General features: G+C 42.5%; 1 protein-coding gene across 1 annotated transcript in view; it reads right to left on the bottom strand.

Moving 5' to 3' along the window:
• Positions 1-15,027, bottom strand: part of PSMF1 (proteasome inhibitor subunit 1) — a 46,569-nt gene that overhangs the window by 29,867 nt on the left and 1,675 nt on the right. The window contains exons 2-3 of the mRNA XM_007118233.3: positions 9,585-9,737; positions 7,792-7,874 (exon numbers count right to left, since the gene is read on the bottom strand). Coding sequence (XP_007118295.1) covers positions 7,792-7,874; positions 9,585-9,737 — 236 coding nt within the window. The remainder of the gene's footprint in view (positions 1-7,791; positions 7,875-9,584; positions 9,738-15,027) is intronic.

Here is a 15,027-nt window from a genome sequence, read left to right as displayed (position 1 = left end):
TGAGCCTGCGCGTCCGGAGCCTGTGCTCCGCAACGGGAGAGGCCACAACAGTGAGAGGCCCGCGTACCACAAAAAAAAAAAACAAAAAACACTATAAAATGTTTAGAAAAAAAAATAGGAGAAAAACTTTGAGATCTAGAACTAGGCAAAGAGTTCTTACACTTGACGCCAAAAGCTTGATCCATAAAAGCAAAAATTTATCAAATAGCTATTATCAATTAAAAACTTATGGTTTGCAAAAGACCTTGTTAAATGAATGAAAAAACAAACTACAGGCTGGGAGAAAACATTTATAAACCAACATCCAACAAAGGAATTGCATCTGAAATATACAAGGAACTGTCATTAGCCATCAGGGAAATGCAAATTCAAACCACAATGAAATACTACTATACATCAGAATAACTAAAATGAAAAATAGTGATAACACCAGAAACTGGTGAAGATACAGGGAAACTAGCACTCATACACTGGTGGTGGATATGTAAAATGGTACAGACACTATGGAAAACTGTTTGGCAGTTTCTTAAAAAACTAAACATGCAATTACCATTGAACTCTTGGCACTTATTGTAGAGAAATAAATATGTCCACACAAAAGCCTGTACATGTATGTTCATAGCACTTTTATTCATAATAGCAAAAAAATGAAACAACTCAGATGTCCTTCAACTAGTGAATGGTTAAACAAACTGTGAAATGCCATGCCTACGATACCATGAAATACTACTCAGCAAGACAAAGGGACAAACCAGTGATGCACGCAACAACTCAGATGGATCACAAGGGTATTATGCTGAGTGAGAAAGGCCAATCCCGAAAGTTACATACTGTATGATTCCATTTATATAACATTTTTGAACACTCCCTAACACCATACACAAAAACAAACTCAAAATGGAATAAAGACCTAAATGTAAGGCTGGATACTATAAAATGCTTAGAGGAAAACACAGGCAGAACACACTCTGACATAAATTGCAGCAAGATCTTTTTTGATCCACCTCCTATAGTAATAAAAATAAAAACAAAAATAAACAAGTAGGACCTAATTAAACTTAAAAGCTTTTCCACAGCAAAGGAATCATAAACAAAACAAAAAGACAACCCTCAGAATGGGAGAAAATATTTGCAAATGAATAGACCACCAAGGGTTTAATCTCCAAAGTATACAAACAGCTCATGCAGCTCAATATCAAAAAAAACAAAAACAAAAAAACCTCAATCAAAAAACAGGTGGAAGATCTAAACAGACATTTCTCCAAAGAAGACATACAGATGGCTAAAAAGCACATGAAGAGATGCTCAACATCACTAATCATTACAGAAACACAAATCAAAAGTACAATAAGGGTATCACCTCACACGGGTCAGAATGGCCATCATCAAAAAATCTACAGGGCTTCCCTGGTGGCGCAGTGGTTGAGAGTCCGCCTGCCGATGCAGGGGACACGGGTTCGTGACCCGGTCCGGGAAGATGCCACATGCCGCGGAGCGGCTAGGCCCGTGAGCCATGGCCGCTGGGCCTGCGCGTCCGGAGCCTGGGCTCCGCAGTGGGAGAGGCCGCGACAGTGAGAGGCCCGCGTACCGAAAAAAAAATCACTTATTACATAACCATAAAATCACTGAGATTAGACTAGATTAGTGGTTTCAGGGCTTCTCTGGCATGGAAGGGAGCCCAGGAAGGGCAATGGAGAAAGCCAAGTGGATAGGGCACAAGGACCTCCATTTGCTGTCCCTACTCTTTCCTCCAGAATCCTAAAGAACATGAAGAGATAACTGTACACGCATGTTCAAAGAAGCATTATTCAAAGTAGCCAAAAGGTAGAAGCAATATAAGTGGCCATGAATACCTAGGACAGATGAACGGATAAACAAAATATGGTAAATACAGACAGTGGAATATTACGCATGCTTGAATAAAGAGTTCCACGACTAAGAAGTGTGACACCTGCAATGGTTTAGAAATTCTAAGGGCCTGTGGTCCATACATCCCTAAAAAGATCAGCTTCCTACTTAGAACACAGAACTTTGTACACCACACTGCTTCCCTGACCAAGCTGGGTAGCGGGGATAAATCTAACTCCTCTTTCCTTTCAGTCAGATGAGCTGTGTGTGATACAGGTGGAAGCCCTCTGATCTCCCTATGCAAAAGGTCTACATGTAGAACTCAGGTCTGATTAAAAAACTACTGAGTCCCGAAGGAGACGTTCTCGCATGATTTCTAAGCCTTAGGAGAACTGCCATTTTGGTAGTAGCAAAAGACAGCCTGTCATCCTAACATAGTAGAGGCATGACAGAAAGGAACAGGTTTATACTCCTTAGCAAATCAGTTTGCTCAACTAGGGGCACAGATTTCTACCTAGAACAGACATGCCATGCCATGACGACCTAACAAGGAGGGCCAGATGGTGGAAGGGGGCCAGAAGCAGGCAGCTCAGTGCTGCTGCCAGAAAGGCAGAGGAGAGAGGGAGGGCCTTATGATCAGGAGAGAGATACATACCCAGCTCTCTGAGTCTCAGTTTCTATGGAGATAATTCCTTGTGATCAGATTTCTTTCCATCTGCATATTCATGAAGGGCTGGGCCCAGCACTAAGCACTCTGCTGACATCTCATCTCATTCTCAGAACACTCGGAAGTAGTCCTACTGTGTCATTTTACAGCAATCAAAACACACACACCCCCCCCCAAACACACACAAAACTCCAACAACAAATGTTATTTAAAAAAAAACAAAATGCAGATATTATCACCGTTTCTCTCTCAGTATTGCTGAGGGGACTAAATGCTCTAAGGAGCATGAACAGCCTGGTGTACAGGGCTGGGTTTTTCCAGAGGTTTTGTCAATTTCTCTCCCAATGGAATTCCAGAATGAAAAAGTCAAGAGAGAGACCACACTCTCAGTGTCCTTCCCTTTACCCTCTTAAGGGGTGAGGTAGGGTCATGGTGTGGGCAGCACCCAGAAGAGCAGCTCTGCCAAGGCCAGGCCTGGCCTCACTTCACTCCTTCTTTCCTTTGTCTACTGTGTGAAAAAGACCCAGATCCTGCCCTCAAGGAGATCACAGGCTAGTAGGCAGTTAATCATAAAATACCCACTTATTAAATGCTTAAAAGGTTCAAACATGGGGGGAGCAGGGGAAGCTTCTCTGAGGAGCTGACGTTAAATGGAAACTGAAGGAAGAAGAGTAGTTGGCTGTGGGAAGAGGCTGGGGAGAGCACTCTTGGCCAAGGGGAGAGCTCTGAAGAGGGAGGAGGCACATGGCACCACAGCTGAGACACAGGAACTAAGTGGGAAGTGGCAAAGGATGAGGTTAGAGGGGCTGGGCCCCAGGCTTTAGGTCTCATCAAGGATTTTGTTCTTCATCCTTGGAGAAATGAACACTCACTGAAGGGTTTGGGGTTTCTTTTTTAGATTTAATTTGTAAAAAATTTACCAACTCTGTAACCAGTTTAAGTGTACAGTTCAGTAGTATTAAGTATATTCACATTGTTGTGCTATCACCACCACCACCTATCTTCAAAATGCTTCCTCTTACAAAACTGAAACTCTGTACCCATTAAACAATAATTCCCTATTCTCCCCTCTTCCAATCCCTGGCAACCACTATTTTACTTTCTGTCTCTATGAGTTTGACTATTCTAGGTACCTCATATACGTAGAATCATATAGAATTTGTCTTGTGATTGGCTTACTTTACTTAGCACAATGTCCTCAAGGTCTACCCATGCTGAAGCATTTGTTAGCATTTCCTTCCTTTTTAAAGCTGAGTAATATTCCATTGTCTGTATATACATTTTGTTTATCTGTTCATCTGTCCTAGGTATTCATGGGCACTTACACTGCTTCCACCTTTTGGCTACTATGAAAAATGCTTCTATGAACGTGGGTGCACAATTATCTCTTTGAGACCCTGCTTTCAGTTCTACTGGGTATGTATCTAGAAGTGGAATTGCTGGATCATATGGTAATTAATTTTCTGAGGAACCACCACACCATTTTTCATAGTTGCTGTACCATTTTACATTTTCACCAACAGTGTACAAGGGTTCCAATTTCTCCACATCCTTACTAATAGTTGTTATTTTGTTTTTTTGATAGTAGCCATCCTAACATGTGTGAGGTGGTATCACTGAGGGATTTCAAGCAAGACTTTTAATCATAATCTGATCTGTGTTTTAAAAACGCTGGTCCAACTGCTGTGTGGGAAACTGACTGGAGGGTGATGACCAGGAGTGGAAGTTGGGATCTCCTCACATAGAGGATGCATGAAAGAAGGATGGAGACAAAGAGGGGTGGCCAGAATGATGCGGGCAGGTTGTCTGAAGTCTGAGAGAAGTGGAGCGGGTTAAAGACGGTTATCGCTGATTAGATGTAATTAAATCCAACAGGGTTTCTAGGCAGTTCTCATGACTGAATTTATAGTGATGCCAGGCTTCCTCCAAAACCCTGAAGAGGTCAATGAGGATGGGGATAAAGTCCCCAAAATGGAATAAAGTGGAAACAAATGGGCCCAACTATCTATCAAACAGATAATTTCATTACACTGATGTACCAACAAGCATTAAATCTAAGTACATTTTGAACACAATACTCTGACGATATACATGTTCAGTGGGACACAGTCAAAGGACAAAAAGAACTGGAAAGAAACTGTATTTGTGACTTTACTTAGTAGATCTGTTCTTGGTCAGCACTGATGTAGCAGTTCAAAAACTATCTGTGTGTATTTTAGAATCAAACAAATGAGTAAGTATTTTGAGGCTGCTGGGCATCAGGGTTCTCAACACAGAAGGGAGTTACAAGTACAGAATAAGAGAATACAAATCCTGCAGTGTTAGATTAAAAACAAAAGTATCAGTATGAAATGTTAAGGAAAAAAAAAAAAAAACTCCAGGAAAGTTTCCCAGCTCTGTTCTCTGAAAAAGCCTGAAAGCAATGACATCCTTCATATTAATGAGCACACTCAGAGCCCAGATTGTGGAAACTATTACCCACCAACAGAAATCATGCTTCCTTAGAAAAATCCCTGGTTTCAAGGCAGGGGTAAGTAAAGTACAAGGTAAGGGCAGAACACCTTATTGTGCCAGGAAGTGTGAAAATGCTCTGACATGGTGACATGTCAAAAAGACAGGTGAGGTAGCTTGAGAGAATTCCTACTGGTCAACTCTGGAACAAGTTGAGCACTCAAAGAATGACAGAAATGGAATATAACTTTGAATAAAAAGTAACCCAGGAGTCTATTTTGATATTTTAAAAATAGGGACGTCCCCGGTGGCGCAGTGGTTAAGAATCCACCTGCCGACGCAAGTAACGTGGGTTCGAGCCTTGGTCCAGGAAGATCCCACATGCCGCGGAGCAACTAAGCCCATGCACCACAACTACAGAAGCCCGCGTGCCTAGAGCCCGTGCTCTGCAACAAGAGAAGCCACGGCAATGAGAAGCCCATGCACCGCAACGAAGAGTAGCCCCTGCTCACCTCAACTAGAGAAAGCTCACACGCAGCAATTAAGACCCAATGCAGCCAAAAATAAATTTTAAAATTTTAAAAATTAAAAATAAGGGGGACAGAGAACAGAAAGCTTTTAAAAAATCTAACTAATAAATGTAGAAAGAATTATAAACATAGAAAATTACTGTTTTATAATCATCACAGTAATAGTTGTTTCATGCAAGAATCATCAACAGATGCTAAAACCACTGGGTAAAAGACTGTTGGGAGGCAGAATATTCACAGTCTGCTAATATAATACCACAGATCACTTATTAAACACAAAGGAAAACAGATGCCTTTACTGGAGAGAAAGGTGGCAGATACTGTCATAACCAAATGATCAAACTGAACAAAACCAACAATAAAACAGATGTCACGTGCCTGATGTAAAACACTTAGGAGAACACAGCTTCCCTTACATAGTGTTCTTGTTGAAAATGTTCAACCTGAATCAAATGATGAGGAAACAATCTGAATGTTCTACAAAACAACTGACCTCAAGTATTCAAAAATACCAATGCTAAGAATAACAAAAGTCTAGGAAACTGTTCTAGATGAAAGGTAACTGAAAAGACATGAAAATAAATGCAATGTGTGATATTCGGTTGGATAAGAAAAAAAATACCTCAAACCTAAAACCAAAAGACTAGCTAAAAAGGACACTGCTGGGATGACTACAGAAATCTGAACATGGACTGTGTATTAAATGACATTAATGCATCAATCCTACATTTCCTGATTGTGATAACAGGAGGATGTCTGTGTAAGAACAAGGAGATACATGATGAAATATTTAGGGGTTAAGGTATATAAAGTCTGGAAATAATTCTCAGATGGTTCAAGAACAAAAAAACGGGCTTCCCTGGTGGCGCGGTGGTTGAGAGTCCGCCTGCCGATGCCGGGGACATGGGTTCGTGCCCCGGTCTGGGAAGATCCCACATGCCGCAGAGCGGCTGGGCCCGTAAGCCATGGCCGCTGAGCCTGCACATCTGGAGCCTGTGCTCCGCAACGGGAGAGGCCACAACAGTGAGAGGCCCGCGTACTGCAAAAAAAAAAAAAAAGAACAAAACATACAGAAAAACTAACTAAGCAAAAGTGGCAAAATTTTAAAAATTGGTGAACCTAGGTAATGGGTATATGGGTGTTCATTGTAATATTTTTGCAAACCCTCTTTTCTGTGGGGTTGCAAATTTCAAAATAAAAAGTCAAGACAAGTCAGACTCGAAGAAAATACTTGCAAAACACATATATGATTAATGACTGTTACCCAAAATATACAAAGAACTCCTAAAACTCAACCATAAGAAAACAACTCAATTAAAAAATGGGCCAAAGACCTGGACACCTCACCAAAAAAGATATACAGATGGCAAATAAGCATATGAAAAGATGCTCAACATCATATGTCATCAGGGAACTACAAATTAAAACAAAAATGAGATACCACTACATACCTATTAGAATGGCCAAAATCTGAAACACTGACAAGGATGTGGAGCAACAGGGAACTCTCATTCATTGCTGGTGGGAATGCAAAATGGTACAGCCACTTTGGAAGACAGTTTGGCAGTTTCTTACAAAAGTAAACACATTCCAACACCACCAAGAATGGAATCTGGGTGATAATGTGTGCCAGCGTAGGTTCATCAACTATAACAAATGCACTACTCTGGTACAGGACTGTGAGAGTGCGGGGCAGAGGGGCTCCTTCATTGCTGGTGGGAATGCAAAATGGTACAGCCACTTTGGAAGACAGTTTGGCAGTTTCTTACAAAAGTAAACACATTCCAACACCACCAAGAATGGAATCTGGGTGATAATGTGTGCCAGCGTAGGTTCATCAACTATAACAAATGCACTACTCTGGTACAGGACTGTGAGAGTGCGGGGCAGAGGGGAGGTTCAAGGAAACTCTCTGCACTTACCGCTCAATTTTGCTGTGAACCTAAAACTGCTGTAAAAAATGAAGTCTATTTTAAAAATTGGGGGATGGAGTGTACCAGATTAGGTACACTTTTTCATCCTAGGAACTCACTCCGACTGACTCCACTGGCTAGGCCCCTCTCTACCCTGTAGACTTGTGGACTCTTGATTGCATCATTTTATTTCAAGTGGCTTTTCCCACGTGAATCTTCCCTTCAAATAAACAGAAAAGAGAAATGAGAAGTGACTGTGCCCAAGAGAGAAAGATCCTTCTGTTAACCTTCCTCCATTCTCTGACACCTCAAGTCCATTCCTTATATCTGGCCACTGGTTCTCTCTTCTTTTTCCCAGGGAAAGGCCAACCCTTAGAAATACCTGTGGAAGTCAACCAGGTGTTCTGAATCGATATAATCATTCAAGTTCAGGGTCAAGTCTGACACTTGCTGTGAGCCATGTTCCTAGAAAAATGAAAATAGAAAATGAGAGACAGGGGTATTTCTGGTCTAATGAGTAAGTGGCGGGGCGGTGGGGGAGAGGAACAATTTAATACTCAACCTAAAGAAATACATATGGGCACAAAGAGACATATATAAGGGCTGTTTGTAATAGATGAAATACATTTCTCATGCTTGGGGACTTCTCTGATCTAGGAATAATGCCTTTCTGAGGCAGAGCCCAGAAAAACCTACTTCCCAGGCTCTTTTGCAGCTTGGACACAGGCATGTAACTGAGGTGCCAAATGGATGCACAACTTCAACTTGGAGGTGAGCACCATGGATAAACAGGCTGAGTGAGGGGCAGATGTCTTGCTATCGAGGGTAGCAGCAGAGGCAGCAGGGGTCACAACATCAGTGGCTCCTGAGAAGGGGCACCTGGGTTGGCAGTCAGCCAGTACCTAATGCCCTGGGGTGGTGGCAGCAGCAGTGGTTTCCATGGCACAGTTTGGAGCAATGCCCTGGGGAAGCCCAGCCTTAAAACTGTTTCTCCAGCCCTCCCGACAATTCAGTGAGTTATCCCAGTTCTTTTAATAAACCTGACTGTTTAAACAAACCTGAGGGGATTCTGTTGTTTATAACTAAGAACGCTGTGTGATACAAAATCTAAACGTTCATCAAAAGGGAGAGGGATAAACAAATTATGGTATTATGGAATACTACATAGTGGCTAAAATGAATAAAGTATAGCTATATGCATTCCCATGTAAAGACCTCCAAAACATATTGAGGGAAAAAAAGCAAAGTGCAGCACAATACAGACTGCATGATACTTTTGTATAAATACAGACAACCAGGCCAAACTTAAAAAAAGAGTCACTGCCCTCAGGGTGCTTATAGTCTACATTACATAGACTACAGAATATTCTGCTATAGTGGTAGAATACAAATATTACACCAAAGCATAAATAAGTACACTAATTACAAACTGTGTTAAGTACCAGGCAGGAAAATAAAACGATGAAGCAGAGGCATAATTTAGATTTTTCTGGCAGACGAGAGTAAGTAGTCAGGACTGAACTTTTTGAGTAAGTGAAAAACAAGAGGGAGTCAGTCAGGCTAAAGGAAGGGTGGAGGGTGTGTATCTGTGTGAGGCGGCAATGGTGCAGAGGAAGAGCTTTCCAGCATAGGAAACAAGAAGTATACAGGCTCCAAGGCAGCAGAAAGCTAAGCTTATCTAAAGAACTAAAATTAGCCCCCAGGGCTACAATAAGCTTTTTTCTCCCAAGCTGTCCCTGAATGGATTTACCTTAATTTACTTAACTATTCCTCTGTGATGGTAAGTCCCTCCTCTTACAGTAATAGGCAGGGAACATCTTTGAACACAAAGCATTTCTACATTTAGGGGCTAAGCTTAGCTTATCTAAAGAACTAAAATTAGTCCCCAGGGCTACAATAAGCTTTTTTCTCCCAAGCTGTCCCTGAATGGATTTACCTTAATTTACTTAACTATTCCTCTGTGATGGTAAGTCCCTCCTCTTACAGTAATAGGCAGGGAACATCTTTGAACACAAAGCATTTCTACATTTAGGGTCCTAGCCTCAGAATAAAGTTCTGGAAGTAGGATCACTGAGTAAAGGCTTCATGAACACTGAGGGTTCTTAAATGGGTTTCAAAAAGGCAAACCCAAGGTCTACTCCCATCAGCGGACCCCTCTGTGTCCTAGGGACTCACCAGCACATTGATGATCATGCTGTTCTCCACAGTGACAGCCTTCACAAGGAGCTTTCTGGACCCATCCTTTGACTCATACCGGAGGACATACAGGTCTTTATTGTTGTTCCATTCCGCCGGCAGCAGTTCTGATTTCTTATCATTGGGACCCGGCTGAGAAGACACCAGAGATGAGAGGTGAAAGATCATGACCTCAGATCTAAAAAGGACCTTACAGATAATCTAATCCCACTCCCTCACTTCACTGATGAAGACACGGAGGTCAGGAGAAGTAAAATGTACAAGGTCCTACAGCAAATTAGAGGTCTGGGGTCTCTGGACTCCTGCTCTAGTGATCCTCCCTCATATCTGACTGCCTTTGTGACACAGCACTAGAACCTGTCAAGAATCTGTAGCCTTGGTTTAACAATCTCTTCTCTATCCCCCTGTCAAGAATAAGGCCAGTCACCTAAAGGGATACTGTGAAATTCTAAGACAGTGTTTCTCGAAGTTTGGAATTCAGGCCATCTGCAAAGGGATCACAAAAGTGTTGACCAAAACTACAGATTCTAATGTACACCTCTCCAGACTACTGTAGTGTCTTAACAAAAATTATGAACAACTTTCATACAAACAAAATATAGCACACGTACAAGATAAAAAAAGAATTATAAAATGGACACCTATGTATCTACAGCCAGCTTAAGAAACAGAACGTGGCCAATCCTGCTCAAGCCTTGAGTAGCGTATCCCCAAATGAATCTCCCTCCTCCTCCCTCATGGGTAATCACTAGGCTGTTTTTAAAATTTCTTTACTTTTCCTTATAGTTGTGTTACTATACACAAATCCTAAAAATACATTGTTTCAAATGTTTTTGAATTTTATATAAATAGCATCACTTTTATCATCTGCCGTTTTCAATCGATATTGTTTTGAGATTCATCCATGTCAATGCATTTAACTATAGGTGACTCACTGTACAGCATTCCATTTTTGCTATATAGTTCACAGCTATATAGCCCATCATTGCATGAATATGCTGCAAGTTACACACTCACTTGTTGATGGATATTTGGAATGCTTCCAGTTTATTTGTTTTGCTATTATAAACAATGCTGCTATGAACATTCTTGTACACATCTCCTAGTACACATATGGATGAACTCCTATAGAGTATCTCTAGGGGAAGAACTTTTAATTTATAAGATAAAGTCAAATTGTTTTCAAAAGAAGTATGTATTTACACTCCCATGAGCAATGTATGAGCGTTCTTGTTCCACGTGGTCAGTAACATTGCTATTGTCCAATTTAAAAATTTTTGCCGGGCTTCCCTGGTGGCGTAGTGGTTGAGAGTCCGCCTGCCGATGCAGGGGACACGGGTTCGTGACCCAGTCCAGGAAGATCCCACATGCCGCGGAGCGGCTAGGCCTGTGAGCCATGGCCGCTGAGCCTGCGCGTCCGGAGCCTGTGCTCTGCAATGGGAGAGGCCACAACAGTGAGAGGCCCGCGTACCACAAAAAAAAAAAAAAAAAAAAATTTTGCCAACCTAATTGGTGTAAAAATGCATCACTGTGAGTTGTGATGGCCTCATTTGTTTAAAAAAAAAACCCTAGGACTTTCTTTTTACATACTAACGTTTGAGAAATAGTTCTCAAACTACCTCTATAGTAAAAACTAATACAGTGATTTCCAGGTGGGGAAAGATTTCATAAATGAGTCCACAAAAGAAAAAAAGTGCTGTTTTTGACACTGCTCATAATTTAAAGCTCCAGATCAACAACAGATACTACAGACAAAGTTAACAGGCAGTCACGGGCTAGGATGAGCTATGTGCCGTGGCTGCAAAAGAAAAGAATTAATAACTAGTACAAAAAGGGAATGCCTGGAAAACAAACAATAAAAATTGGGAACCCACTTGAAAAAGGTATGAACAAGCAAAAGTCAAGAGCAGTTAACAGTGTATAAAGGATTATTCAACTTTACTAGCACTCAGACACACGTAGGCTGAAATATGAGATACCAAGATCCACCCATCAGACTGCTGTTATCTATTTTTTTGCCACTGTTTGTGTGGGTGTGGGGAGAATGGCAACCTCCAGGCGCTGCTGGTGGCCGTTCACACTCTTACAACCCCTTTGGAGAGCAATCTGGTAATATTCAGTGCAATTAGATAAGCCGACACCCCGTGACCCAAAACCTTCACCCCTGGAAGAAATTCTGTGCACAGAGGCACAGGGAGTATGACAAGGGATCTTCATCACAACCCAGATGGAGGAACCAAATGGGAGTTAAAATGCAAAATATGTTCACAGTGGAATACTGTATAGCAGTTAGAAGGAACAAACTAGATCTAATTGCAGTATTATAGACAAAAGTAAACAATGTGACAAAGAAAAGTTTTTTAAAAATGAGATTTACAGCCAGGTACCATTTATGTAAAAAATTTTAAAACACACAAAAAATCTATATATTGTTTTCATAGATGCATAGTTCTACAGCTAAACACGCAGCAAGTGGACTGGGAAGATCTGTATGCATGAGACTACGATGGGAGGGAGTGGGACCAAAGATGAAAAACAACAACAAAAGACAAAGATCCAGCAACACAGACCTCACACCTCACCAAGGACAACGGAAGGCCAAGAATGGAGATCGTGGGCCTCTCCGCTTTGGTCACCTCTGGGGCTCAGGAATCAAACTGGGAAAGTGGTCCCAAATAAAATTCAAGACATTGCAACTGGCATGGTTTCAAACCTGGCTAAATGACAAGGAAACTCACAGGCCTGAAGCAGAGAAATGAGTGACAGAAAACAAAAGTGAAACTAACCAGCCCACTCTGCTAAGAGAAACTATCCCCTCACCCTCAACTGGGTAAATTTCCTATAACATGTTCAGTGTCCTGGATTTAAGGTTTACTTTGGAAGCCAAGAATGTGATGACATGCCTTGTCTTTGTTCTATCAAGGGCCTTTGAATTTATATTTAATACCCTCCATGTAGAGCATTCTACCCACCAAAATTTCTTCTTGGAGTATAAATAATTCAGCCTGCTCACTCTCCCATTACCTCAGGCTTCAGAGCAAGAGAGAATCCTAGGGCCTGGTGAGGCTGATACCTCTCACTGCAGTGGAACCAATGTTCTGCAGCTCAAGGGCTGCCCTGATATGGGAAAACAGGTGGGACTGAAAGAGACTGGCCTTGGTGATATCAAGCCAAACATGGCATTCAACTGCCCTCTAGAGCAGGACATCAAATATCAGACCTCCCAAAGAGCTACGATTGGAAAGCAGCCAAAGTACATGGTTGTGTAGTTTAACTGGTTCAGATGAGAAAAAATCTAGGGGGGGCTGAAAACTGCCCAAGGTCATGGTAAATCAAGTGCAGAGCTGGGTTTGTCATTCAGAGCTCCTGACTGCCCACGATATGGCTGGAGATTTTTCCCAGCCAGGTCCCCCAGATGGCCCCCCCAAAAGTAAAGACAGTTGTCCCCTTAGGCAAAATCCTGGGGCTGGAAGCATTCTTTAATGGCCATGAGTTCATTCCAGTGTCCCTGGGTTAAAATGCACCCAAAGAAGATCATTTGGGGCATTTTCTCTCTTTTGTCATAATCTTTAGATTCCTACAACAGAAAACAATATTCTTAAAATTAAGTCTATGGCCATCTCTATTCCCTTGCTACTTAAACCACCTGACACAGCTGTAAAGCTCTTATGAGGAGCGGTGCTGACGTCAAGAAAGAAATCCAAATTCAAATATTGGATTTTTTATTGAAGCTGTATTGCTCTTCTAATCAAGTTTTATGTACACAATTCCCCTATACCAGAGGACACAAAACCAAAGAGAAAAGCAGACAATTTAGCTTTCTATTTAATTGTCAAAATATTAAATGATCAAGTACACAATTTCAGGACCTTCCTCTCTCTCTTATCACCCCCAGAAGGGTGGGAAGCAGGAGGTCGCTGGAGAGGCAACATAAACATCCTTTCAACTTGGCAAATACTACTGGTCTCAGCTGAGACTGCTGGCCCCACGGTGGAAAACTAAAACCTCTCTTAAATAAACTAATAGGAAAGATGCGCCTCCAAAAGGTTTCTACTCTGAATGAAAGTAAACTCAGCAGAAGTGAGAGGAGGACAAGTACAACCTGAACTCCAGTGGCACTTAAGGGGCAGAGAGAAGCAAAAACACAACATGCTCTAGTGCGTAAAACAAACGCCCATCCCCCCACCATGGGGGAACATGCTTGATTTAGCACTGGGGTGGACAGATGGACAGTGGGCAACGCCCTCTAAACCCCCATCCGCACTCCCCCGGGCCTCCCCTAAGATGTCTGGAGCCAGCATCTTTTTCTGGCTTGCATGAACTCGACATGTGGCATCGTAAACAGAGTGGAATTAGATGGACCTTTGGGATTCAGTTAAGTAGCTCTTATTTATTTTTTTAGACCAGTATTGAAATGAGATTGTGTTCTTTCTGAAAATTTGGAAGCCTGGAGTACATGGCAAGGGGATGGTGCCAGTTAGGAGGAGGCAATGACCTACATGAACTGATGTCCCTAAGCTGTCAAAGTGACTCAGACAGAGGTGCTGACAGGATTTGTGAGGGGACGAGTGGTGGGAGCAGATCTGCAGTGTTGATGCGTGTGTGTGGAAGGGGAAGAAGAGAAGGGAGTCACACAGGCTCTCTGTGACAAGTTCCTGTTCCTGGGGGGAGAGGTTCTAACAGTGTGTCGGGGCAGCAGTAGCTAGCTGAGAGTAAAATACAGAGAGTGAGGTATATGAGGAGGGGAGAAAGCAGGGCAAACCTGTTAGATCTGCAGGACAGGGCAAGGGGCAGGGAGGGGTGGGGGGGCGGCGCTGAGAGCCGATAGGGGAGCCCCAAGGTCAGGAACAAGTCTTACCCCCTTCTCCAATTCCATTGTCCCCTGCACCATCCTACACATCAGTTTTCTGGGAGAATGTCCCAGGAAAAGATGAAATGAAATGCCTGGGGCAAGTGAAAGAGCTGTTAAAGATTAGAAAGCTGGAATGAGGCAAGCGAGGAGACATAAGGTTTCTTTTGGGGTGATTACACACTGAAAGTGGAAACCTGACACTCATGATTCTGGGCCCTGCCTCTACCTGATCCCAAGGTCTGAAATGTTGAAAGGCAAGGTAAGTGGAAGGAAGCAAAAGGTGAACAGAAAAGGCCAGGAACAAAGGCATCTGGGAGGGAGAATGGTTCCTGCTTCCAGGGTGTGTGTGTGTGTGTGTGTCTGTGTGTGTGTCTGTGTGTGGGTGTCTGTGTGTGTGTGGGTGTCTGTGTGTGTGTGTCTGTGTGTGTGTGTGTGTGTGTGTGTGTGTGTCTGTGTGTAAGGCCGGTCCTTCTTTTCCCCTGAGCCTGGAGGTGGTGGTGGAGAAGTTTACTGTGTGTATGTGGGGTCCCAGTGAGACACTTGAGATCTGAGGCGGGGGGGGGGGGGAGA

Source organism: Physeter macrocephalus, chromosome 14 (genome assembly GCF_002837175.3).
Source record: "Physeter macrocephalus isolate SW-GA chromosome 14, ASM283717v5, whole genome shotgun sequence".
NCBI lineage: Eukaryota > Metazoa > Chordata > Mammalia > Artiodactyla > Physeteridae > Physeter > Physeter macrocephalus.
The sequence above is the reverse complement of the archived record's forward strand: the minus strand, read 5'-3'. Positions and strand labels throughout refer to the sequence as shown.